The 26,995-nt window shown below is 39.4% G+C and overlaps 1 protein-coding gene across 1 annotated transcript in view; it reads left to right on the top strand.

Moving 5' to 3' along the window:
- Positions 1–25,525, top strand: part of MARCHF5 (membrane associated ring-CH-type finger 5) — a 608,414-nt gene extending 582,889 nt beyond the window's left edge. The window contains exon 6 of the mRNA XM_044056699.1: positions 24,043–25,525. Coding sequence (XP_043912634.1) covers positions 24,043–24,159 — 117 coding nt within the window. The 3' untranslated portion in view covers positions 24,160–25,525. The remainder of the gene's footprint in view (positions 1–24,042) is intronic.
- Positions 25,526–26,995: the final 1,470 nt, after the last annotated feature.

Raw genomic sequence — 26,995 nt, 5'->3', positions numbered from 1 at the left:
TGTACCACAGGGCTCAGTCCTGGGCCCACTCTTGTTTGGCATCTACTTTTCCAAGTACAAGCAAACACAGGAGGGTTATGGCTGACAAAGTTTGCAGATGACTGCAAACTGGGCCATAGTAGAAAACACATCTGACACAGATATCCTTCAGAAGGGTCTCACAGAAACGGATAATTGGTGCCAGAGCCATGGCCTAAAGTTAAATGCCAAAAAATGCATAGTCATACCCTTCGGGAAAAACAAGGTTACCCCTAGCTACCAAATAGGTGGCAATCCACTGAGTACAGAAGAAGTTATCAGGGACCTGGGGACCCAGGTTGATAGTAGTCTGTCATTCGACACCCATGTAGCTAAAGTAGTTAGGAAGACCTTCTACATTGCCCACCTTATCATGAAGGGATTCTCATCTAGATCAAGGGAGGTCATAGTCTCCCTATACTCATCACTCATCAGACCAATGATTGAGTACAATGCCCCATTCGAATGTATCTGACCCGACACTTGCAGCAGCTGGAGAGGCCACAAAGTTCCTCACCAAAAGGATAAAGGGTCTCAAACATCTGTCCTATGCTGCCCGACTGAAAGAACTCCAGCTCTATTCAGTCGCCACTTGCTCAGAGGTGACCTTTGCCTAACATACAAGGCCATGTCAAACCCAGATTTGATGAATATGCTTCACCTCAAAAATCTAGATCCGTCAGAGCCACAAGGGCGGAGACTTAAACCTCGACACTGCTATTAATAGGACGTGCTGGAGGGATAGATTCATCACCCAAAGACTCCCTATGCTGTGGAATAAAATCCCGGTATATGTGAGGCAGAGCACCTCGCTGGCCTTGTTCAAGAGAAATCTTGACCAATGGATGGGAGATCGCAGCTATACCCCAGGGATTACCTCAGTGTCACTGCTCAACAGAGGCACAGCAAAATAATGGGTATAGTTCCCCATACTAAAGGGGTGGCGTAAGCCACAAAACTATGGGCTAGGCTTGTAAATGCCCTCGGGCAGATAGCCTAGTATGAACCTATGAACCTATGAACACTCTCAAGACCTCGAAACTCTTATACCAATGATACCTTGCTTAAGGACAGATTTTCTTTGGTGGGCAGCAGCATACTCCCACAACAAGGGACTACCTTTTTCACCCCCCCCCCCCAGTTGCCCAGACCCTCACTGCAGACACATCAGACTATGCCTGGGGTGTACACCTGTACGGCAAGTGCATACATGGCCAGTGGAGCCCACACCAAATCCATCTGCACATCAACCAAAAAAAGATGTTAGCTGTCCAGCACGCATTGACAGCTTTCAGGCCCATTCTCTCCCCAGGGGCTCTCCTGATCAACACAGACAACACCAACACCACTGTGATGTGGTATATCAACAAGCAGGGAGGGACTCACTCCTACCCTCTGTGCAGGCTGGCCATGAACCTTTGCCACACAGCCTTTGCCATGCAACTCCGCCTGTTAGCACAATTCCTGCCATGTTCTCTAAACTCTCTGACCGACCACTTAAGCAGAAATCCTTTGGACCCACACGACTGGCAATTAGACAAAAGAACCTTCACCCAAATAACTCAGAAATGGGGCACCCCGAAGGTTGACCTCTTTGCCTCCCACACCAACCATCACTCAGCAAGTTCTGCACCAGGGAGCATCACTGCATGGCTTGGAAAGTGGATGCCCTGTCCTTTCCCTGGGTCAAGCTATCGGTCTATGCCTTTCCTCCTCTACCTCTCATCACCAGGGTACTGCTCAAAATAAGGGAGGAAAAACCAACGACAATTCTTATTCCTCCAGACTGGCCTCGCCAGCACTGGTACCCACTGCTGCGCAGCCTGTCCACACTGCCATGATAGCATCTCTCTTAAACCCCAGCCATCCTGACCCAGAGGGAAGGAGAATTCATGCATCCCCAATTGCAGACCCTCAATTTGGCAGCCTGGCTTATTCCCTGACCACTGATCAATTTGCCAACCTCAGTAAACAGGTTCTAGATGTTATACGTGAGGCCAGACGCCCTAGCACTAGAAAGTCATATGCTGACAAATGGAAAAGGTTCTGCACCTGGATTCAGGCTAAGGGAGCCGATACGGCACAGCCTTCCCTGCCTCTCATCCTGGATTCCCTAGCTGACCTGCTACACAGTGGTCTCTCCTTTTCCTCTATTAAAATTCATGCCTCTGCTATCTCTCCTCATTTCCATACTGAGCAGCCCCTTTTTCTCACACCCTCTGATCAAACAATTCCTAACGGGCTAGCAACTTGAGGGCCCCTAGAAGAGCATCTACCCCAGTTTGGGACCTTAACTGTGTGCTGGAAAAGTTCACCCTGCCACCCTTTGAACCAGCATCTTCAGCAGAGTTAAAATTTCTCTCCTGGAAGACAGCTTTTCTTCTGGCCATCACTTTAGCTAGAAGAGTCTCTGAGCTACAAGCACTCATGGCTGTGGAGCCCTTCATCTTCCATACTGACAGGGTTTCACTCAGGACTAACCCATCCTTCATGCCCAAAGTGGTGTCCAGTGTGGCTCTCAACCAATCCATTCATTTGCCCACCTTTTTCCCTAACCCACAAAACAAGGGGGAAATGATCCTGCACTCTCTAGATGTGCACAGACAGCTCAGATTATATCTACACAGGACCAAATCATTCAGAAAGTCTTATCAATTACTGGTTAGCTTTGCTGCAAGGGTAGAGGGCAAAGCCATCTCCAAACAAACAATTTCCAAATGGATAGCACACTGCATCCATTTCTGTTACAAGCAGCACAGAATACCTCCTCCCTAAGAGGGTAATGACTCACTCCACCAGAGCAGCCTCCACCTCTGCAGCTTTCCTCAGGGGAATCCCCACCAGGGACATCCTAGAGGCTGTCACCTGGACATCTGTTCACACTTTCACCAAGCATTACCATCTGCCTATCTTCTCCAAATCCAGCGCAGGCTTTGCCACTGCAGTCTTGCAGGGCATCCTAGCCAGCCATTAGTCTTCTTGACTGCCTCCACCCTTTTCCTCAGCTTTGCAAATCAACCCAAATGTGATGACTGCAATAGTGAAACACTAAGAACATAGTACAGTTGTGTACACTTACCATAAATGTAGATGTTCGAGTGTATTCACTGTTGCAGTCCTGGTTTCCCTCCCTCCATCCTCCTCTTCCTTCACTCTCTCCTTACAGGGAACTTTTTGGTATTTCCTTTCTACTGGTGGGGTTCTTCCAACATACCCTGGCTCCCACTTGGGGGCTCCTGACAGGGCAAGAAAAACTGATGTAATGGCGTTGGCTGCCTTACTTTATACTACTGACGACCTGACATCAGTCCTGAAGCGACAGCAACAGACGCAGAAATACTGGGCCTCTGCTATTCGGGCCGGCCGAGGGGTACCGTGGCAGGGATAACCCAAATGTGATGACTGCAACAGTGAATACACTCGAACATCTACATTTTTGGTAAGTGTACACAACTGTACTTTTCTCTGAAAGCGTGGAACTGTGGAGACAAAGATATGTCTCAATTCCTGCAGTTCCTTACCTTTGATCTTGAGGGTCTTAAAGAGTTCAGCAGCTGCTGAACCAAACAGATTTTTGTTGTCCAGGGGTGCATCTAGGAGCTTGGCTTTGATGTCATCAGGGAGGGGTTGCAGCCTTAACCAGGAGTACATTCTGGTGACAGATACAGAGGCAGCAGCTCTTGCAGATGCTTCTACAGTGTCGTAGCTTCACTTAATGGAGTGTTTGGTCACTTGTGTGCAGGAGTTCAGGAGAGAGGAAATCTTAGGTTTAGCAGAGGAGTCAGGGAGCTCTCCCAGTTGCTTAACCACACCTTCCAAAAGGGCCAAGGAATACTTGGCCATGTGCATCTGGTAAGTGATTGCTCTTATTGCTGGGTGGCATAAGTATAAGCTTTCTTTCCCAGATGTTCCATCATTCTGTTCTCTTTGTCAGAGGGCAGTAGAGAGGTGGAGGGAAGTAACTTAGAGGTTTTGTACATTGTCACGAGAAATTACTGCAGAGTCTGCAGAAGGGGCTTTATAGAGCAAGGTAGCTTCCTCGGGCACCTTGTAGAATCTGTCTGGACATTTGGGGGCTGTGAATCAGGTTTTTTTTTTTTTTTTTTTTTGAAGCAGCCAGGAAGGCATCCAGAAAAGCAGGGTGTACTGGGCGTACAGAAGAAGGGCTGGGTGACTCCAGTTGAAGACATTCATAGTATCTCTTTTGGATCTCTGTCACTTGACTGCTGTCCCATTTGAAAATATTTGCATTTTGGTGATGGTCACACCAAAGGTGAGGTCCTCACCAGGGGAGTCAGTGCCATTGCTCTGGTGAAGCATAACGCAGAGGAGAAGCGATGTGAGAAGAGTAGGTGGGAGACTCATCATCAGATGAATCCTCTTCTGTTGAAGAGACGTCTGGGGCAGGCCCCTTAGGGTAGAGGGAGTAGGGGCCTGTGCAGGCGTCAGGCACTGACACAAGGCCAGAAAGGTGAGGGCCTGCCAATCCGGTGGCTGTTCGACAGGTGAAGCAGGCAGAGGCTGCGAAATAGTTTAGTTTTCCGTTTCCTCTTCTTATAGGTCTCAGGGGGAGAGGATTCAGAAATGTGGTGGAGGGTAGGAGGGCCGGATGCTGGCCTGCACTCCACTAAATCAGAGACTATGTCCTCATGTACCACAGTTTGGGAGATGCCGTGTGGACTGTCAGATATAATGAGCCTAGGTTCCGCCTCAGCGACCAAGTCGGACACCTGAGATTCCCTCCGGGATGTGACCTCAGTCAAAGGACAGATTTCCTCCGGGCCTTCTGCCGAAGGAAGCTCCAAGGACTCTGGCTCTGACTCCAGGCCTTCACTAGAGTGATGGCTGGAGTGGAGGGCGTAGTAGTCTGTTCGGGCCTACTCTTTTTGGCCTTCTTGAGTGGGGGCTCGTCCGAGTGTTCCGACATCGGGTCCATCGTAGATGGTAGAAGTTTGAGTCTCCGATTCCCAAGGTATAGGTTTAAGGTTGCAAGATGGCTTCTGAGGGTCTTGGGGACAAATGTCTGACAAATACTACAGGTGGTATGGTCATGTTCATGGCCTAGGCAGAATAGGCTGAGCTCATGCGAATCCTTATGTGGAATTTGCCTTCCACACTTACACTTGCCGTTCCTACCTGACATGTAACCCAAAAGAGTAGCAAGTAACAAAATAGAAAACTCTAAGGGGTACTTATCTGAAGTCGGATTAAGAAAACGCTTCTACTGGCAACGTGACGACTGGAGCTGGCAATCACACACGAGGCAGAAAAGTTCTGAAGAGATGCATGCTGATGTCCACTTTACACCCGACTTCCATTTACAACCAACATCCGAGAGAGGCGCAGGACATCACTTGCACCCTAGCGGTAGCATTTAATGGCCGGACGTACAAGAGTTCACCCGAGGCAAACTCCCTTATGTCATGAATACAGCAGCATATGAATAGTAGGACATCAATTGAGTTTAACCCCAATCCTCCTCCTTCCTTTACATACAAAATTCTCATTTTCACTAGATTCTGTCTGGATCCCCATATGAATGAAAATATTATAGGCATTATTTCTTTTTCATAATTTTTTGGTATCATGTACTTACTTGCTACATATGTACTAACTTAGCTATTAAGATAGAATTTTTCAAGTACACTTTTTTTTTGTATGCTCCTATATTTACCCGTGAATCCAAATCCTTTACTTTTTTTCTTTATTTATACATAATCCAGTCGTCTTGAACTCTTTAATTTCTTGATTACCTCCGCCATCCCTTTATTTTATAGTGATTAATACTATGTCATCTGCTTATGTAAATATTATTGGTAATAGTATTTCTTCCATTATCTTGTATCCTGTCATATCTAGTATTCTATTTATTTTACAGATGATTTTCATTACTAAAGAAAATATACTTCTACTTGCTGGGCATCCTTGTTTTGTTCTGCATCCTGTTTTGATTTCTTCACTTAACCATCCATTTATATTATTCTGATATTATTTCTTTCATATGTAGACTTAATTAATTTAAGATCTCCTCCTACCACCCAACACTACAACCTGTGAGAGATGCACTTATATAGCCAAACTGGAAGCAAAGCTGTCTTCACCCAAGATTGGACTAGACAGTCAAGAGGAGAAGGTAAACACTTGCACCACACCACACTCATTACATAGTCCCCCAAAACCTACACCACCAAAACACTCCCATAGAAACACAAAACACACACCTACATTCGCGGAGGCTGTCAATAAAAACCTGCCCAAGCATCAGGGACATCCAAAGCATAAACGTAAGCAAACTCCACCCCCCAACACAACCCAAATGACACATAGCCCACAAACTCAGTGTGCCACTCAACCACAGCCCATAAGGCATAACAACATACTCAGCACTCTAGTCATAGGTGACTCTATAGTCAGGCACACTGATGTTCCACTCACTACAATAAACAAGGAGAAAGTTACTGTCAGCTGCCTGTCAGGTGCCAGGATCCACCACATAACGCATGCACTCATGTCACTCCACAATAAGTACAAATATGACACTGTCATTGTCCATGTTGGTGTGAATGACCTGAGATGTACCTCCCTGGACTACATGAAAAGAGACATGGAGGAGCTCTCCGATCTTGTTTCCCAGGCAGGTATGACCCTAACCCTGAGTAGCATCCTGCCATCACCCAGAATGATACCACAGTACAAGGACAAAATGATTGACTTCAACAATTGGCTAAGCTTCTGGTGTCATTCTAAGGGGATCCAGTATTTGTCTGCCTGGGACGACATGATCGACAGACCACGATGCTTTGCCAGAGATGGCCTGCACCTGTCGCCCTTAGGATTCCGGATACTGGCTAAGGCTCTTGCCACCCCTATAGTGCCTTTTTTAGGCAAGGTTCAAATGATAAATTCACCACCGTAACAGGTACAAGCAAGCAAAATCTGAGGGTAATGCTACTCAATGCTAGAAGTCTAAACCTCAAAATGCACTCACTCGAGGCACTCCTTAAAATGGAGAACATTGACATCTGTGCAGTGACAGAAACCTGGTTCAAAGCTCCAGAAAGCACCCCTGCATTACCAGGCTACAATTCATACCACACCTTTTGGCCACCTAACCCAGAACAAAGCACTAAAGGCGGAGGTGTGTCCATATTCATGAAGGATATCCACACCTCCAGGCTAGTTGCACAGCATAATGCATCCGAGATTATCCAAGTGCAATAACTCTGGGCAAGACCGCAGTCCAAATTGTAGATTGCTACAGACCCCCCACCATGCCCCAGGATTCACACTCCTCATTTCCTGATACACTGGAAAGTATTAGGGTACAACCCAACAACCTAATAATGGGCGATTTCAACTACTCCACCATTAATTGGGAAAACTACTCATGTACCAACTCTTTTGCTCAACGTTTTCTAGAATTCATAAATTCCAGCGCCATGGATCAACTTATTCATACCCCCACCTGGGGCAGCAATATCCTAGACCTGGTCATTACCAACATGGGAAACCAGTGTTCCAGACCAGAGGTAAATTCCTCGTTGGTCAGATCCGACCACAAGCTAATCAGCCTAGACATCCACATCCCACCACCACCCCCAGTTAGGGAAACTATCGTAAAAAACTTCTCCAAAGCCAACTTCACACTTCTTAAGACAGAAGTGGCAAACTTTATGACACCCGTGCAGACGGACAATAGAGGCATGACTGCCAAATCCTACACAAATGCACTTTATAAGCACTTACACGAGTGCATGGATCATGCTATCCCTAATAGAACCAAGATGTTATCCTCCAAAAAAAGGAAGCCAATCTGGTGGTCCTCTGCCATAAACAAACTCTACAACAGAAGAAAGAAACAGTTGCAAAAAAGAGTAAAATCCCATGACTGGAGGAACTCCCTGGTCAACCTCAGTAAGAAGCTGAGATCCCTCATAAAATCCTCCAAAGCTAGTTACGAAAACAAAATTGCCACTGACTCTAAAGACAACCACAAAGCATTCTATAGCTATGTCAAGAATCTAAATGGGAACACTCAGATCTGCTCTGAGTTACAGCACAATGGCACTAAATATACAGAACCAACTGATATTGCCAACATCCTAGCAGATAGGTTCAGTGCTAACTTTACCACCCTCTCACCCCCTAGAGGGCCCATCTCTATACCGGAAGAATGCAAAGTTCCTATAATCACGGCTGCACAGGTAAAAAGCACACTCTCCAAAGCCAAGAACACAGCATCCATGGGACCTGACAATATCCCAGGCTATGTTCTACATGAACTACAGAATGAACTGGCACCCTACCTAAGTACCATGTTCAATCATAGCCTCACCTCAGGCTTTGTACCCACTGAATGGTGCACCGCGACGGTTATCCCACTCCACAAATGGTCAGCCACGACGGTCCCCGGAAACTACTGCCCCATTAGCCTGACTAGCCTGGTCTGCAAGGCCATGGAATGTATCATCGTGGAACTCATAAACAAAGACATTGGTAATCGCCAAACTCTGGACCCTACCCAGTTTGGATTTGTAAAAGGCAGATCATGTCTCCTAAACCTGATTGACTTCTTTGAAGCAGTCACCAAAGCCATAGATGAGGGTAAAATGGTTCACACACACTATCTAGATCTCGCCAAGGCTTTTGACACCATCCCCCACTCTGGAATTACAGATAAGCTCACTAAACTAGGTATAAATCCCAATGACACAAGATGGGTTGCCAACTGGCTCACGGACAAGAACCCACACTGTGAAAGTAGCGGATTCCAAATCCGACATCAGACCAGTGACAAGTGGAGTACCACAGGGTTCAGTCCTGGGTCCTCTCCTGTTTGGTATCTACTTCTCTGAAGTGCAGGCCAACACAGAAGGTCTTTGGCTAACAAAGTTTGCAGATGACTGCAAACTAGGAACCATAATCAAAACTCCTAACGATGTGGACAAATTACAAAAGGGCCTCAGAGACAGATATCTGGTGTCAAAGCCATGGCCTGAAGCTCAATGCCAAAATGTGTATTGTCATCCCCTTTGGTAAAAACTCTGTACCCATGAACTACCACATAACTGGTAGTCTACTTAATGCTGAAAATGTGATGAGACCTTGGGACACAGGTGGACAGTAGTCTCTCCTGTGATAATCACATCACCACAGTGGTCAGGAAATCCTTCTACGTGGCTCATCTCATCACAAAAGGATTCTCATCCAGAAAAAAAGAGGTTATTGTACCCCTCTACTCATCACTCATTAGACCCATTATAGAGTACAACGCCCATTTTGGTATGGGCATCTACAACAACCGGAAAGACCACAGAAATACCTTATCTTCCATTTTCCTAGCTATTTCTAAGTTTTTTTCTGTGTTGATGTCAGAACTATTCTACTGTATTATTTTAAGCATTTTCCTGTGATCTCTGAACTCTTGACTAGCACTGTGTAGTAAGAAATAGTGTCTTGTGTTTTTTATTTATTATTAAATATTTTTAAACCTTTCAACTGTGTCTGTTTTGTGTAGAGATAATTTAAGCTCTAGAGTACATTGCATGCATATAGTGGTACTGTACCAAGTCACTCCAAATAAATCTTGACTGGTTGCACTTACCATCTGGATAATAATATTGCACAGTAATAATTGGATACCCTTTCATAAGGGCCTTTGAGTCGCTGATAAATATTAGCTGGGGGGTGGCAGTGATTTATACCATATAGTCTGGGTAAAAGGGGGAACAGCTGGAGAATCTGTGCCAGCCTTCCCCAGGAGTGTCTGTGTGGTTGAATATAACTTATCTCAAAGTGTGTGTGTGTGTGTGTGTGTGTGTGTGTGTGTGTGTGTGTGTGTGTGTGTCAGCTACTTGGGCAGGGACACGAAGCACTGGTTGGACAGAGAGGGTGCTGGACATTTTTGCTTGCCCACTAGGCTGAGATCTGGACCCTATAGCTGTGCCAGTGGGGAGTTTGATTGGGGACCTGGAGAGAAAGGAAGAAACCAGCCCCAGAATGACTGTGATCTTTGTGTGCTCTTAAGGGAAATTGTACTTTACTGTGTGTTATTATCTTTTCCCTATATGGATGCCCTTCACTGGTGTTAGTGGTGAGGATTGAGGCTCCTTGATTGCTGGGCCAGTGCACGGGCATCACATCATTTATTCCTTATTCTTTCTCAAAAAGATTCCTGGTATCTCTTATTTCCTTAAGTACTTATCTTAATTTTTCTCCTCTTCTTTTTTCATTTTGACATTCCAAAATCATCTTTTGTATTTTTCTTTAAAGTTTATCTACCAACTTGTCCAGTTTTTATAAAATATTCTTATACCTACATGCTCTTTCCATAGTTTATTTCTTTTCTGTCATCTTTAAGCCTTTTTCATTAAATCTTTAACACCTTTTCCTATTTTTATGTATCCTTTTTTGTCATATGCCTCTATCCATATACCTGTATAAGTTGAAAAAAACTCTTTTTTTTATCCCTTTCTGTAATATTTTCAAACTTACTTATACTATGAAATAGTCCATTTCCTTTTTGATTTCTCTTCTTCTGAAAGTCCATTGTTTATTTTCCCATTATGTATAACTTTCCACTTTTCAGTATCTCTTGTATTGCCTTAATATCATTACTTTTTTCTTTCCTGTCCTTTAATTGCAGTTAGTATGCCACTATTATTATATCCATATCGACACCTACATAATTAAAAATTTTGTAAACGTTTTTTTCTCTTTCTTTTTTTGTAACGTATGCATATAATGCAATAATTCTATAAACCTGTTTTGTATCTTGGGTCTAATACCGTTTTTCTTTCGACTGCTCCCGTTAGGGGTCGCCACAGCAGATCAACTGTTTCCATTTCTTCCTGTCCTCTGCATCTTGATCTGTCATACGAACCACCTGCATGTCCTCTCTCACCACATCCATAAACTTTATCTTAGGCCTCCCTCTTTTCAAATTACCTGGTAGTTTCATCCTTAGCATCTTTTTCCCAATATACTCTGCATCCTTCCTCAGCACATGTCCAAACCACCGTAATCTTGCCTCTCTGGCTTTGTCTCCAAACCTTCCAACCTGGGCTGACCCTCTAATGTACGTATTCCTAATCCTGTCCATCCTCGTCACACCCAGTGCAAATCTTAACATCTTCAACTGTGCCACGTCAAGCTCTCTCTCCTACCTTTTTGTCAATGCCACTGTCTCCAACCCATATAACATAGCTGGTCTCACTACCCTCTTGTAGACCTTCCCTTTCACTCTTACTGGTACTCGTCTGTCAGAAATCACTCGTGACACTCTATTCTCCACCCACTCCATCCTGCCTGTACTCTCTTCTTCACCTCTCTTCCACACTCACCATTACTCTGAACTGTTGATCCCAAGTACTTAAACTCATCCCCCTTCGCCACCTCTACTCCCTGCATCCTCACCATTCCTCTGTCCTCCCTCTCATTCACACACATATATTCTGTCTTAGTCCTGCTGACCTTCATTCCTCTTCTCTCTAGAGCATATCTCCACCTCTCCAGGGTCTCCTCCACCTGTTCCCTACTCTCACTACAGATCACAATGTCATCTGCAAACATCATAGTCCACGGGGACTCCTGTCTGATCTCGTCTGTCAACCTGTCCATCACCATTGCTAATAAGAAAGGGCTCAGAGCTGATCCTTGATGTAATCCCACCTCCACCTTAAAAGCATCCTTCACTCCCACCGCAGACCTCACCACTGTCACACTACCCTCATACATATCCTGTACCACTCTTACATACCTCTCTGACACTCCCGACTTCCTCATACAATACCACAACTCCTCTCTAGGCACCCTGTCATATGCCTTCTCTAAATCCACAAAGACACAGTGCAACTCCTTCTGACCTTCTCTTGTACTTCTCCATCAGCACTCTCAGAGCAAACATCGCATCTGTAATGCTCTTTCCTGGCATGAAGCCATACTGCTGATCACTAATCATCACCTCCCTTCTTAACCTAGCTTCCACTACTCTTTCCCATAACTTCATGCTGTGACTGATCAGTTTAATCCCTCTGTAGTTACTACAGCTCTGCACATCACCCTTATTCTTAAAAAATCGGTACCAAAACACTTTTTCTCCATTCCTTGGGTCTAATACCATTAATTCTCCCTAATTCGACTAATGTGAAATCTAAAAATTTTTAATATTTTCTTTACATAGTATACCTATTCCAGAACATGTCTCCTTCCCATATTCCAAATAACTGTTCCGTTCCATAAAATTTCAGTTTGTAGTCTTTCTTCTTCTGTCAAAATCCTGGTGTCTTATAATATAATAATATGCATGTCCATTGATGTACACCATTCTAAACTACTGATTCTTCTTTTAATATTCTCCATACTATTCACATTTACAGCTAAACTCTTCAGCTTTTAAATGATATTGTTCTTTCTATCTCAATCCTTGTTTTTTTTGTTCTCTTTCACAGTTATGCTTTTACATTTTCTTTTCCTTTCTTTTACCATTTTCTTACTGAATTTTTCTTTCCTCTTACTACTTGCCAATTTATGTATTCTTCTTTACTCGTATCTAATACCGCTTCTTCCCCAACTTTTGATTCCATTATAATTTTTTTATTTTTTGTTTATTTTGTATATTTTATCATATACTGAATCCAGTGTCACTTCTTTTTCTACAATTTCTTCACACTCAACCCATGTATGCCCAGCTTTACATTTTTTGCATTTCATATCACATTTTTTTGCTTCATGCCCTGTTTTGCTACAAATAAAACATTTTAATTTGTCACATTCACTAAACACTTTTTCCACAAAAAAAAAAAAAAAAAAGCATGTTTTAGGTTGTCCTGTATAGTTAATAATTCCTCTGTTACCATTCACATTAATCACACTGGAGATATGCCCAACATTGTTACATTCCATTTTCAGAATAATCTCACACTCCCAACCCGCAGTCCATAAACCTTTTTTGTCATATATTTTTGTTGTATCCATCACGTCTTTACATACTGACTTTAAATATTCTTTCAGTTCATATTTCTCATACTCTGTTCTAAATTGTATCGTGACCCTTTTGTAGTCTCTCTATGAAAAGCTTGTACCACATACTTAGTCCAAGGATATCAGTTTTTATGTCCATATTTTTCTAAAACATTTTCCAAGTATTGATCTTATTCAAAAATTGTGTCACAGTATGTCACTTTGTTGATAAGAATAAATGCTCTTAACCTCCTTGGGTGAAACACCCAGTGGTACAATAATAGTGTCTTGTACCTCTCCAGTCCAGTTTCTTTCATACTATGAATTTCCTCTTTACTTCTTTCACCTCTTCACTTCTCTTTTCTCCTTCTTTAACTTTCTGTGCATATGACTTTCTTTTTTGTACTATCTTCTTCAGCCAGCTCCTCTTTCTGTATTTTTTCCGTAATTTCTCCCCGTGAAGCTGCCAATTCACTCTGTGGTTCACTCTGATTGATCGTGTCTTTTAGTAAAGCATCGTGCAACCCTCCCGACTGGAGGGTTGAAACAACACATTTTTGTGCGGATAGATCATCTCTGAAGAGATTCTCCTGAAAGATATCTTCCGAATCCCTTGCTGCAACATTATTCTTTTTAGAAAGCTTGACCGCTTTCTCTGAACCTTCATCAGCAGGCTCGCCTGTCTGCCTTTTCTCGACTCTTTTCTTCAACGTGTTTATTTCCATAATATCCTCATTAATAGAGGATTCGCCTCTGTTTGCTGCCCCTCGCTCCATTCTCTTTGTCGTCCATCTTCTTCCTGGTTTCTTCGGCCGCCTGCATTCCTGGAATAGAAACCAGAAGTGCAATGCTGTAGAATAATCTCCCTTCACAAAACGAGCATTCGTGAGTAGTTTTTTTATTGATATATACATTACATATTATTTATATATTTACAAATCTCCATACATTATCAACTTCAGTTTAAGCATTCCCTCCCCACTCTTTTATCCACAATCAAAACATTATTTTCTCCAAAATCTTTGTCAAAATCCATTTTCCATTGTATTTAATTTCATTTAGTCTCTCATTCCATATAATCCATGAAACATAAAATATTACGTCCATTTTCTTCATTTCTTCCTGTTTTCATGCACCATAATAGCCAAATTCTATTATGTCCATATTTATTTGCTGAAATTTTAACAAGAAAACTGCAAAGAGTGGCACTGCAGGAACCAATAACTCAAAAAGTAATGCCAATAACCAAGGACTGAGTTCCACAATATGAATTCACTCGACCAGGAGCAACCAAAGTTCGCAAACTTTACACCCTGTTATGTTTACACATTTCTTTCCACAAATTATTAACTCTTTCACATTTTAAAAACACATGCTCAGCAGTCTCAAATTCTCCACATATATTACATATTCTATCTTGCTTTTTTTTGTATGGCATATTTGGCTTAACAGGCAATTTTCTAATTGACAATCTCCATAAAAATCATTATATTCTTTAATCTTTTTTATAGTTATTATATCTCTCATTCTGGCTTTTTTCTTAACTGTTTCTAAATCTTTCCATTGATCAATGTCAATTTTTATTTTCCTTCATAATTCATTTTAATACCTTATACAGAATTAAAGATGCTGCATGTACTATTGGGTTTATTAAACCCAAGCCTCCTTGCTCTTCTTTCATATATGTATGTATGTATATGTGTGTGTGTGTGTGTGTATATATATATATATATATATATATATATATATATATATATATATATATATATATATATATATATATATAATCCCTCTCTTGACTGGATTCAGTCTAGAGCCCCATTTAAAAGAAAATATATACTCATTAATTCCTTTTCATACTTAATACGAATTGTATAGATGTTAGCAACATAAGTAGTTTTTACTATTACCATGGTGTTCAGCAAGTGTGCTTTTTTTCTATATGAAAATCTATATGATTTCCAAAAATTAGTCATATCCTTTACTACTTTAAGTACATTATCCCATTGTTATTGTCTGTATTCATTCCTTCCAAATATTATTCCCAATATACCTGTATATTTTATTGAACTCAGTACCTCCTATCATACTTTCAAAACCAAATCCTTTACTTTTCTCTTTATTTATATTTAAACCATTTTTTAATTTATAGAGGTATAACAAGAACAGCGGAGCGGAACACGGCAGCACAGGAGTTTAAATCCCCTTAAAATCTTCTTATATTACAGATGTCCACATAAACACGAGTTAGCGCTTTCACCTATTCAGGCTTCATCAGACTCAACACTAAACTCCTATCTTTAGGCATAAGAACAAGAAAAATCTTAAGAGAATATTATGTGATAGAGTATCCATCAATCACTCAAGTCCTGATGCTTTGAATGGGACATATAGATGTGGACACTGTAATTTCTGTCAATACATAAATTCTAGCCCTACTTTTATACACCCTGTTACTCAATACAGGTATTTCATCAAGGCCTCTGGGGATTGTATGACTAATAACATCGTTTATTTAGCTACTTGTTCTTTGTGTCCATCCTTTTATGTTGGTAAGACCAATCGGTCTTTTAGAGACCGTATACGTGAACATCTCTATAGCATTAGGATGGTACACAAACACAATGCCCTAGCCAAGCATGTATCTGAGTGTGGCCCCCTCCATACCTTTAGTTTTAGGATTTTAGAGAGAGTTGTTTTAAATTGTAGAGGTGGGGACGTAAGGACACACACAGAAGGCAGGGAGAACTTCTGGATCATGAGATTCAGATCTGACATCCCACCAGGTTTAAATGTTAAATTATCGGTTAAACCCTTCTTGAAGATGAGGAGATTAAAGGTATATAAATGAGGAAAATGACCTTTATATACATACAGTCATGAATTCCCTTTTTTTATTTATTCTGTATGTCCTTTTTTATATATATAAATGTTTTTATAACAGTTAGTGTGTATTATCTTGGTTTTATACATTTTACTATTTTATTATATACATCTTCATGATTTACAGCTTTAAAAGTTTAATTGGCCTTCCCGCCAGTTCAGTGTATATATTCTATCAGTTTGAACATTGTAGTGTTGAGTCTGATGAAGCCTGAATAGGTGAAAGCGCTAACTCGTCTTGTTTTGCAATAAAGCTTTTCTACCCTTTTTGAACGTCGTGGACTTGGATTTCTTCATGCTATAAAGTGTTTATGTGGACATCTGTAATATAAGAAGATTTTAAGAGGATTTAAACTCCTGTGCTGCCGTGTTCCGCTCCGCTGTTTTTGTTATACCTCTATTTTTATTTCTGTGTGCGGAGGAGCGGTTCACTCTACATTTACATTTTTTACATTTTTTAATTTATATTTAATGTTTCATTTACTTTTTCCATCCATACTTTATTTTTAACAATTAATACGAATAATACAATATCATCCTCATAATTATACATTATTGGCAGTTGTACTTCCTTCATCATTTTGTATCCACTGCTACTTGACATTTTATTAACTTCCTTCACTATTGCATTCATAACTAAAGAGAAAATTACACTACTAGCTGGACAGCCCTGCTTTATTCCACATTCTATTTTTAGTTCTTCCTCAATCCATTAGTTTCACATAGCTCCTTTCGTAAACAGATTTTGTTACTGCAAAATTCCCCATAATGATTTATACTGAATATTATCATATTTCTTTACTTATATCCCCTATCATAACTTCCGCTTCTACATTTCTATTTATGATATCATCAACTATTTCTTTTATTGTCCATAGTAACTCTTGACTTCCTTTTCTTCTGAATACATTTTGGTCATATATTCTATCCATTTTTGTAACTCTTGTTATTATTCTCATAAAAATGTTATAATCTGTATTATTCAATGTTATACATCTCCATTTTTTATCATTTCCTTTGTTAAATATAAATTTTACAACTCCTGTACATATCTTTGTCTTTAATTCCAGTTTCTAACCATTTATTCATAACTTCTATAACATTTTTGCTACTGTTTCATTTTTTATACATACCATATTCAATTCCATCCAATCCTGTTGCAGAATTCATGTTAATATCTTTTAGAAGTTCATTCAGTTCTTTCATAGTTGTTTATTGTTCTTAATACTCATGATCTTCATTATTTAATTTTTCAGCTTTATAAATGTGTTCTATTTTAACAAATAATTCCAATACATATGTTTTAATTAAATAACGAAACCAACAGCTGGCAATAAGGTAAGAAAAATTTGGACACAAACTAGTGCTTTCGTTCAAATTTAATAAAACTGAACGTTTTCATTTCTGAAGAAGTTCAATTTTATTAAATTTGAATGAAAGCTCTAGTTTATGTCCAAATTTTTCTTGTGTTATTGCTAGCTGTTGGTTTCGTTATTCCCTTTTTGTGTGGTGTGTAGAGATTTGGAAATATGTTTTAATTATTTTGTATATTCCTTCTTGCTGTATTATTTGCTTACCTTCCTTATTTTTAATTCTCTTATTATTTTTCCTTCTTTTATCATTTTACTCAAATATGGTTATTCCTCTTCTTTCTTTCCTTGTAAAACAATATTTTTGTTTACATAACAAGTTGTTAATTTTAATTTGATTCATTTTATATATATTTCTCTTTCTTTTTCATACAAAGACATTTTCTTCTCTACTAAGTCTCTAAATGTTTCTTGACTTACTATCTCTCTTTCTCTTATTCCTTATACATTCTAAAAACAGTTTTTTTGTATTTCCATTTCTCATGAAACTCTTTTTTCCATAATTCCATAAGTTTTTTTTCTGTTGTAAGTCTAATTCCTTTTCATTAAGTATTTTTATTCCTTTTCCTATTCTTATATATTCTTCATTTTCCTGTACTTTAACCCATATAGCCACATGATCTGAAAATCCAGCATACTTGATTCCTTTTTTTATAACTTTTAAACTATCGGATCTTAAAAAAGAATCAGTTTCTTTCCTAATTTCATTCTTTGTGTAGGTCCAGTGGTTATTCTCCCATATGCTTAACTTTCCTTTTCTCATAATTTCTTTAACCATTTTAACATCCAATTGCTCTTATTTTTTCTTAAATTACAATTAAAGTCACCCACCTCCATAATGTCCATATTTACACAAATATATTCAAGAATATTTTTAAACATTTTTTTCTCTCTCTTTTTTTGTTACATATGCCTATAATTCTATATACATAGTTTTTCCATCTCAAGTCTATTACCATAATTCGTCCTAGTTCCACTATGGTTACATCTGATGTTTTAATGCTTTCTTGACATAATATACTTACTCCCGAGCACATTTCTTTCCCCATGTTCCAAATTATTGCACCATTCCAAAGTTTTTCAGTTTGTGTTCTTTCTTCCTCTGTTAATCTCATGTCTTCTTAAACAATAATATGTGCATCTACTGCAGCACACCATTGTAATATATCTATTCTCCTCTTGAGATTTTTCATACTGTTCACATTTAAAGCTAATATTTTCAGCTTTTAAGAGCAGTTAGTATAATAAAATGTTTACCCCTTTCTTTTTTATATTTTTGAATGTTCTTTTCCTTTCTTTAACTCTTTTCCCTATTTAATTATTTTTATTTCTTACTTTGCACCAGTCATCTTCTTCCTCACTTGTCTCATCTGTTTCGTTTTCCTTGTTACATTCTTTAACTTCATGTATAAGCTCTTTATCAGTCACATCCTTTTGTACATTTTCTTGTATATCACATTTTTCTGTCTCTCCTGTATAACTTCATTTTCATTTTCTTGCACATTCATTTCACATTCTAGCTATGAATGACCAGTATTGCTACATTTTTTGCACTTTAAATCACATTTTCTGCATTATGTCCTTTTACCACGTAAATAATATCTTTTTATCACATTCATTGATTAAATTGTTTTTTTTTCCCACAAAAATAACAAGTCTGTGGTTGACCCTTGTATTTCACAAAACCCCCTAATAATACTAGGGACATGCATAACATTGTCATTTTCAGTATTACGCCACATTCCCATCCCCCAGTCAGTAGCCCTCTTTCATCATATATTTTTGTAGTGTCCGTTCCTTCTTTACATATAGTTAACAAATGTTCTTCCAGTTCTTTTGCTTCAACTTTAGTTCTAAACTCGACTATTATTCTTTTTTTTGTTTGTGAGTAAAAAGCTTGCACCACATATTCTGAGCAAGCATTGTCTTTTGTTTTTTCCCGGTTAGGGGTCGCCGCAGCGGATTATCGGTCTGCAGATTGATTGGCAGTGGACGTTTGTGATGCCGAGTTGCCAGCCCAATGCCCAACCTTCACGGAAGGCGCATGCACCTACCTGCATGTCTTCAAAGCTCACTCAGGCGCAAGGAGGACATGCAGACTCCGCACAGAAGGAACTCCAGCCAAGAATCGAACCGAAGAACCTCTTGCTGTGAGGTGACAATGCTAACCGCTGCATCACCGCGGCCTCTGCACCACCACATATTCTGACCATGGATAAATATTTTTCTTTTGTTCATGTGCACCTAAAAAATTTTTCCATGGCCTCCCTAGTCTTAAATATCAAGTCTCAAAAAGTCTCTTTATTAATTAAAATACATGCTCTTACCTATTTTGCTTTGACACCCAGAGGTCCTATGACAGTGTCCCAAACCTCATACCTGTCCAAACCACCTTCTTTCTTACTGCTGACACATACTGTATATTTCTTTTTTGTTTCATTTATTTCTTCTTTGCTCCTTCTCCAACAGTTTGTGCATACATTTTTATCTCTGGAAGTTTTTCTGGCATAGTCTCTTCTCTTTTTGTCTTCTTTTTATTTTTTCCATGATGTCACTCCATGAAATTGCTGGTCCACTTTCTGGCTTACTGTGGTTTACCATTTCTTCCAAATAATCATCTCACAACCCCCACCTCCCCAATTGGAGGGCTGTAGTTACCAGAGGTTAACTGTCTCTCCTTCAAACAATTTCGTCTGAAAGTTTTTTTATGAATCCATCTCAGTTACAGCTACAATCTCCTTTTCCTCCAATGTTGATGTTTTTCTGCGCCCATGTCATTAGAAAAAAACTTCTGGTAGAGATTCTACCATTTCAACTACAGCAACTTGCACTCCATTTTCAGCAAAATCTTAATCAGCCATGTTTTCTCCCTGTTCCTTTTGGCTGCCTCTGTGCCTGTACAGGAAACAGGAAGTCAGTATGTGTAACAGACAAAGCCTTCTCCTGACTACCGAGAGTAGGGGAAGTTCCCCAATGCCTTTGTCAAGTTTCCCATAGTCAGTAAGAATACCACCTTGGGCCACCCCTGAAAAAAGGTCATTGGCTTAGTGACACTAACCCAGTCAGAAAAGTGTAAATGTAAATAAAATAAATTCTGAAAAGTTGTACTTCGAGGCAAACCCAGTCTGACTGTGGTATATAAGCAAAGGGTGTATACATATTACCCTTCAAATCCTCTCAAATTTTCTCCCACCTATCTATAACTATATAATCGTTAAGTACATATTCTGAAATACAAGAAAGGGGGGGTTTAAAATATTCCACTATATGAGCATGCTCCTTTGTTACAATAACTTTGTGTTGGAAAAGAAAACAGATGTAGGTCCTGGGTAACTATAAAATCCTTTATGTATGTCATGCCCATTGTTCTATACAGTGTCACATAAATTTACCAACAGTGAGAGTATATATATTATGGGGACCTGAACGTACTTCATCCACTGCACACACCAGACTTCATTCTCCTGCCCATACCGTTATCCCTAATAACCATTGTGCCATAATCCTTGCTGATTCTGGTTGCTTCATCTCGACAAATAAAGATTATCATTTTTTAAACTATATAGCTGTGTACCTACAATGACTATATACACTGCCTTCTCCTGTAGTAAATCAAATAAGATTTCTTTTCTAGTCAACTTTATATCTCCCTTTCTGCTACCTGACCTGTACTAGGAACATTCCCTGACTATATAGCTAAGTTTTAGATGCTCTGCCTCTACCAGATGTTTGCCTTGCAGTAGCAGAATCTAAGGTCTGTACTTCCTTACACAGGCAAATATGTTACTTTATTTAACAGAATTCCTCAGACCACTTACTTTCCAAGAAAATAAACTGTCTCTTGCCCATGAGTATTAGCATTTTATCAAACTCTTTTTAGAAAAAATCCTGTAGCAGTTCTGTTAAGAGTGAACCGACCATCCCAAACATTTTCATTCCAGAAGATACAGGATTGCAACAGAAATAGTGCTTCTCAAACTGCTGAAAACAATTCTGATCCCTGATCATAAAAAACTTGTATTAGAATATAAATGTACTGTATGTAACCTTCTAAAACCAAATTTAAAACAAAACATCCACACATAACCAACATTTCTGTGTTTCATAATTCAGTTCAGTACAACATTTGCTTAACCAAACATAACTATTTACACATTTTCCCTTTCTTCTACGTGCTTGCAAGTAGGAGGCAAAGCCTTTGAGTTGGCATGGGACCAAAACTGCTGCATATTCAACTATATAGCTGAGTCAGCGAGAGCTTTAAATGTTTTCTCACTCTAGAGTAAGTTGCCTTAATGTGCTTGCTGAATGGAGGTAAGGGGGGGGGGGGGTGAGTCTTGGAGCCGAGTTCCAGAAATTCAGACATTGGACCCGTACCTCTCAACTTTTCCTGATCTTTAGCGGTGTCTTGATTTTGCAACAGCATATCCTGTCCCTGGTTAAACTGTTTTTCAGTGACCAAACAGTGCTGGTTATAGTCACTTGTTAAAGTTACTGAATGTGTTAATCTGATAACTTACCGTGTGAATATCAGCAATATGCAGAACTGTATACTCATTTGAGCTTTTTTGTCCCCGATTCCAGAGGTAAACATGTTTCGTAAATTCTACAAGAACATAATACATCTCACAGAGGGAAACCACTGCTCTGGAACAGACTCCCCATCCACTTTAAGCAAAGTTCATTCCTGTCCTTATTCAAGAGCAACTTAGATCTATGGATGGAAAACAGAATATTTGCCCCAAGAGTGTCCCTGTAGTACTGATGGACAGAGGCAGCTCCTAAATGCTTTATTCCATGCATGGGTCTCCTAAAATTATCTGTGGCATGATCCCAGTTATTCTTATTAGGGTTGATATATAATTATCTACCATAGGATAAGTAAGATCATTCTCTAGCTAAATGGGATAGGTTCGTTTTTGCTAGCCTAGTACTTACCTATAAATCTATAATGTGAAAGAAAAGTCATAGCTGCTTTTATTGCATGCTGATGGTGCAGCTGTTGAATAGATTGTATTAAATTTGGTGACTTTGGGGCATAAATATTTTGACCCTGATTTCATCCCAGATAAAAGTGATTCTGTTAGCTGAGAGAGATGGGTGTAAGTGGTAGAGGTTAGCTTGTCCACCATCAGTAGTGGGAGACAGTTAAGGCCTTTTGCAGGAACGTTTAAACACTGAATACTTCTCATTGGATTCAAGTGCAGGTCATGCTTACTCAACCTGATGGACTTTTTTGAAAAGATCACCAAAGCAATGGATGAAGGTAAAATGGTACACACCAAATACCGGTACCCGTCCAAAACTTTTGACACAAACTGTGAATCAACCCCCTGGATTACTAACTGACACATAGGATGCAGGAAATCAAAGTAGGGGAAGTTACCTCCACAAAGATACCAGTCACGAGTGGAATTCTCCCAGGGTTCTTTGCTGAGAACTCTCCTGTTTAGCATCTACTCCTCTGAAGTAAAAGCCAGTAGCAAAGGGCTCTGGCTGATTAAGTCTGTAGGTGACTGCAAGCTAGGGGCAGTCATTGAATCCCCAAATGACTTAGCCATCCAGCAGGAAGGTTGGTCTCAAACAAATAACTGGTGCTAAAATTAAGGACTGAAACAAATGCTAAAAATGCATTATCATAGCCTTCAAGTCCTTTGCCCTGGGGAACTACCACATTGTCAAAAGCATCTAACCATTGACCCAGTTGTTTGAGATTTTGGAACTTATGTGGACAGTGACGTAACTTTTGACCATTTGTCCTTAATCATAAGAAAGTCCTATGTTTCACAGCTGATAAACAAAGGTATTGAGTTTTGATTTTGAGATGTCATTGTCGCCCTTAAATCAGCCCTTATTAGGCCAATCGAGTATAATGCCTCTTTGGCACGTATCTGTACAAACTCGTATAACAATTGGAATGCCCACAGAGATACCTTATTAAAATACAAGGCCTAAACAATGTGTCCTACATGGACGTACTTAAAGCTCTGTTTCTGTACCCTGTATCATACAGACTACTATGAAGTGACTGTGTCCGGCATACAAGGTATCGTCGACCCAGTACTGATGGATTTCCTGCACATCAGTAAGCGAAATGGCATCAGAAGTACTCAGTCTAGGTATGTAAACCTCATCTGCAACATCAACAGAACAGTTGGGAGGGACAGGTATTATCTCACAAAGGATACAGCTGCTGTGGAATAGACTCCCCATCCATGTAAAACAAAGTTCATCCCTATCCATGTTCAAATGCAGCTTGGATCTATGGATTGGAAAATTTACCCCCAGGACTGCCCCCTGTACTACTAATGGAGAGAGAAACAGCTCCTAATTACTTTGCCATACATGGGTCCCTTCAAGTTATTTATAGTAGGATCCCAGTTATTTTTTTAGGGGTAATATGTAATTATTGACCATTGGAGGGGTAAAGTCAGTGTAACACCAAATGGTATAGGTTAATTCAAGCACAGAAGGGAAATTGCCTAGGCATAAAATGGCCCACAAGGGCAACTAGCCTGGTACTTGGTTATGAACCTATCTAATCACTGTTATGAATTGCACTGTATCCAGCTATGTTGGAATAGTTGTTGTTGTTGTGTCTTTTGGCTTTTCCCGGTTAGGGGTCGCCACATCGGAACTCCAGTCTGCTAATGATTGGCAATAGATTTTTACGTGATGAGTTGCCATCCCTGACGTACAACCTCAAATCTTAAAATACACAATATCAGATGTTGTGAAATAACTTGTTCATTTGTAATGTAAATCATGCCCACTACTAAAGGTATTAAATACTCACTTTTGTTTGTTACAGGGTGGAATTGCTTTTGTTGCCATAAAGGGAGCTTTCAAAGTATACTTCAAACAGCAGCAGTATTTGCGACAGGCTCACCGGAAAATCCTTAATTATCCTGAGCAAGAAGAAGCATGAATAAGATTTCATCCTTTATGTAACTGTGTCTTGACATTCTGTTATACGTTCACAATTATAACACTGTTTTAGGAGGTATTATGCTGCTGGTTCTAGACATATTTTTACAAGAGGAATAAAGCACTTTCTTGTGGCAGAGCTACTCCCATCCTCAGACAGTAAAATCCCAAAATGTGATTTGCTTTTGTTAGTGACTTTCAGGCACTTTCTTTGTAATGGTAAGTGCTGATTTGGTTTTAAATATTTTTTTCAGCACAGCATCATAATTTAATGGCTGTCAGATATTTATATAATCTGCACTTTGCAATTCACTCAGGTGTTTTGTCAGCTAACTGGGTTTTATAGCATTGGAAGGCTTCATTGTTTCCCTTTGGAAGCATGAATCTTTGCTCTGGAGTTTGGCCAAAAATCACACCATTCTTCTCTATTAAAAGATTTGCTGGCAGAATAGATAGAATAGCTACAGTAAAAGTGTAAGTAAGTAAAATGTATTAATGAGAATATAACTACACTTGGACATCAGTAGTGTCCACTCTTTTAGAGAAGAAATGCTCTCTAAATGAAATACAAATCATACATCCGTTTATCTTTTTTCTTAAAAGGTCATATTCATTAAAACATTGTAATCCATCAGTGCATTACACAAGATAATTAGTTTTCATTTTAATTCTAAATCTCAAGATGAAAATCTTTATTTTATTTTTTTAAGTAGAAAAGGAAATTATAAGCACTAAGGAGTCTGAGCTGTGCATTGCTTTAAATTTTTATTTAGTAATTTTTAGGTTTAGCAGAAATACTGTAGTATCTGCCAATGGTACTTGCTACCCCAGGTTTTATTATTATTATTTTTTTTTGGAGGGGGGATGTTTTAAGTAAATGTCATTTTGAAACGAGCTGCATTTCATGTTGTCCCATATAAACACAAAATTGTAGTTTCTGTAGTTGTCTGCACTGTTAATTTACCATATTATATATCTCCTTCACAACATGAGAGTCCATGTATTATTTTGGTAGATAAGGATTTAAGTGAATTTCCTACTGGAAAAGGTACTTTGGACTAAATTCTGTGTTAAATAGAAACATAATGTAAGCTGTGTTTGTTCTAAGTGATACCAATAAAAACATTGTGCGTTTTTTTTCAACAATATTATTATACTGCATAGACAAGATAAGTATCTTGTGTAATGGCCAACATGTTTTTACATGGTAATTTTGTTTAAAAAAGCCTGTCTCTGACATAATTATGTGACTGTAGTTAGCTCCAGTCAGATCAGAATTACTTTAATTGCCTTGTACAAAGTTCTGTTTATTGTACAGTATTTTCACTTGGTTTCATGTTTATTTGTGAATAAATGTATATTTTCCAGCTGCTTGGCTGCTCATTTTCAAGAAGGACAAAACAGTGTTAGAGTTGTTACACTTCACTTTTTAAGGTTTAGGTTTCATCCGAACTAGTGTTCTTAAAGCTAGAAGAAGAGAAAGACAGTCCTGTAATCCTTTAGGTAATTTATCATATACTGTAGACATTTTTTCTTGATGGTTATTTATATTATCTATACTAAATATTTCTTACATTTGCAAATGTCCAATTATAACATAAAAATGAAGTCTTGTTTTGAGGATTTTTATTTAGGTTTCTACTGTCTGTGTTATATATACATTTAGAAAGTAAGTGGTTTGCTGTGTCATGGTGAGCTTTTGGTGCAGATCCACTTAAAAGAGCTCTATCCAGCATCATAATCTTCAGCAGCACCAGTGATACTAACTACTGGCATAAGTACTTAAAATTAGTGTCATATACTCTTCAATTGTTTCCTTTTGCAGATCAGATCTTGATGTTAATAGTGACAGATGTACTACCTGTTCCCACCATTGCCTAGTCTCCGACACAGCATCTAACATAGCCCCTTCTGAACAAGATTTAAGACTGCTGCCTTGAAAAGAGAGGCTAACCACTGGGGCCTCACTAGTTGGAAATAACATTCTGACTAAGACTGCAAAGAACTAGCCTAGCCATCATTTTCTTCTGTCCAATCTAATAAGAATAATGGAGATCATATCAGTAAGAACACAAAAAGGCAGACTTTGGCAGGGAGAAAGAAGAAAAACACTTCAAGAAGGATTCTGAAAACACAAGGTAGATCACATCAACTGCAAAATGAAAAACATCTTTGTAGCATTCATGCTGCTAGCAAGACATGCACAAATCTGAGAGGGCTAAGCCTAGCATTTAATGGTGCCAAGAACTGGGGCCATTGTTAATGTAGTAGGTGTCTCCAGTTCAGTGATTTCCTATAAGGTGTCTCAGTAGTTGTTGAAATTATGGACAGTTTGTACTGAGAATGGTCAACTGTAGTTCACCTCAGTATAATTGCTGCTTTAAAGTCAGTCATTGCCTGAATTTACCATACGAGTTACTGGCATCTATTAAAATTGGAAGGACATCCCTGATATGCCTGCAGCAAGTAACAGCAGTGGAACAAGTATCAGTCCCAAGCTAGTGCATAAACTCTACTGTCCATTCCACAGGTGACTGCTCGGAACTTACGAATAATGCCTGGGTATAGTTATGCTTATTGGGTGTTTTTGCACCAGCTCCTGGGGTGGTTTCCCCAATGATGGCTACATACTGGAATACGTTTGCAACTGTTTGGTGCCATCTGGATGTTCTGCAAGCATCAATGACCAGTAAAATGTATTATTTATAGAATGTCTCCTTTTCCCCCTAAAAATTACCTACTACTTGACATTAATAGTCTCCAATATTCAAGGTTTCAAGGTTAAGCTACATTTTATAAATCTCAACCCCCTGCCAGAGTAGTATGCATTGCATGTA

Source organism: Protopterus annectens, chromosome 14.part0 (assembly GCF_019279795.1).
Source record: "Protopterus annectens isolate FY-2018-M chromosome 14.part0, PAN1.0, whole genome shotgun sequence".
In the NCBI taxonomy this organism is placed as follows: Eukaryota; Metazoa; Chordata; order Ceratodontiformes; family Protopteridae; genus Protopterus; species Protopterus annectens.
This window is presented reverse-complemented; position numbering and strand designations above follow the sequence as displayed.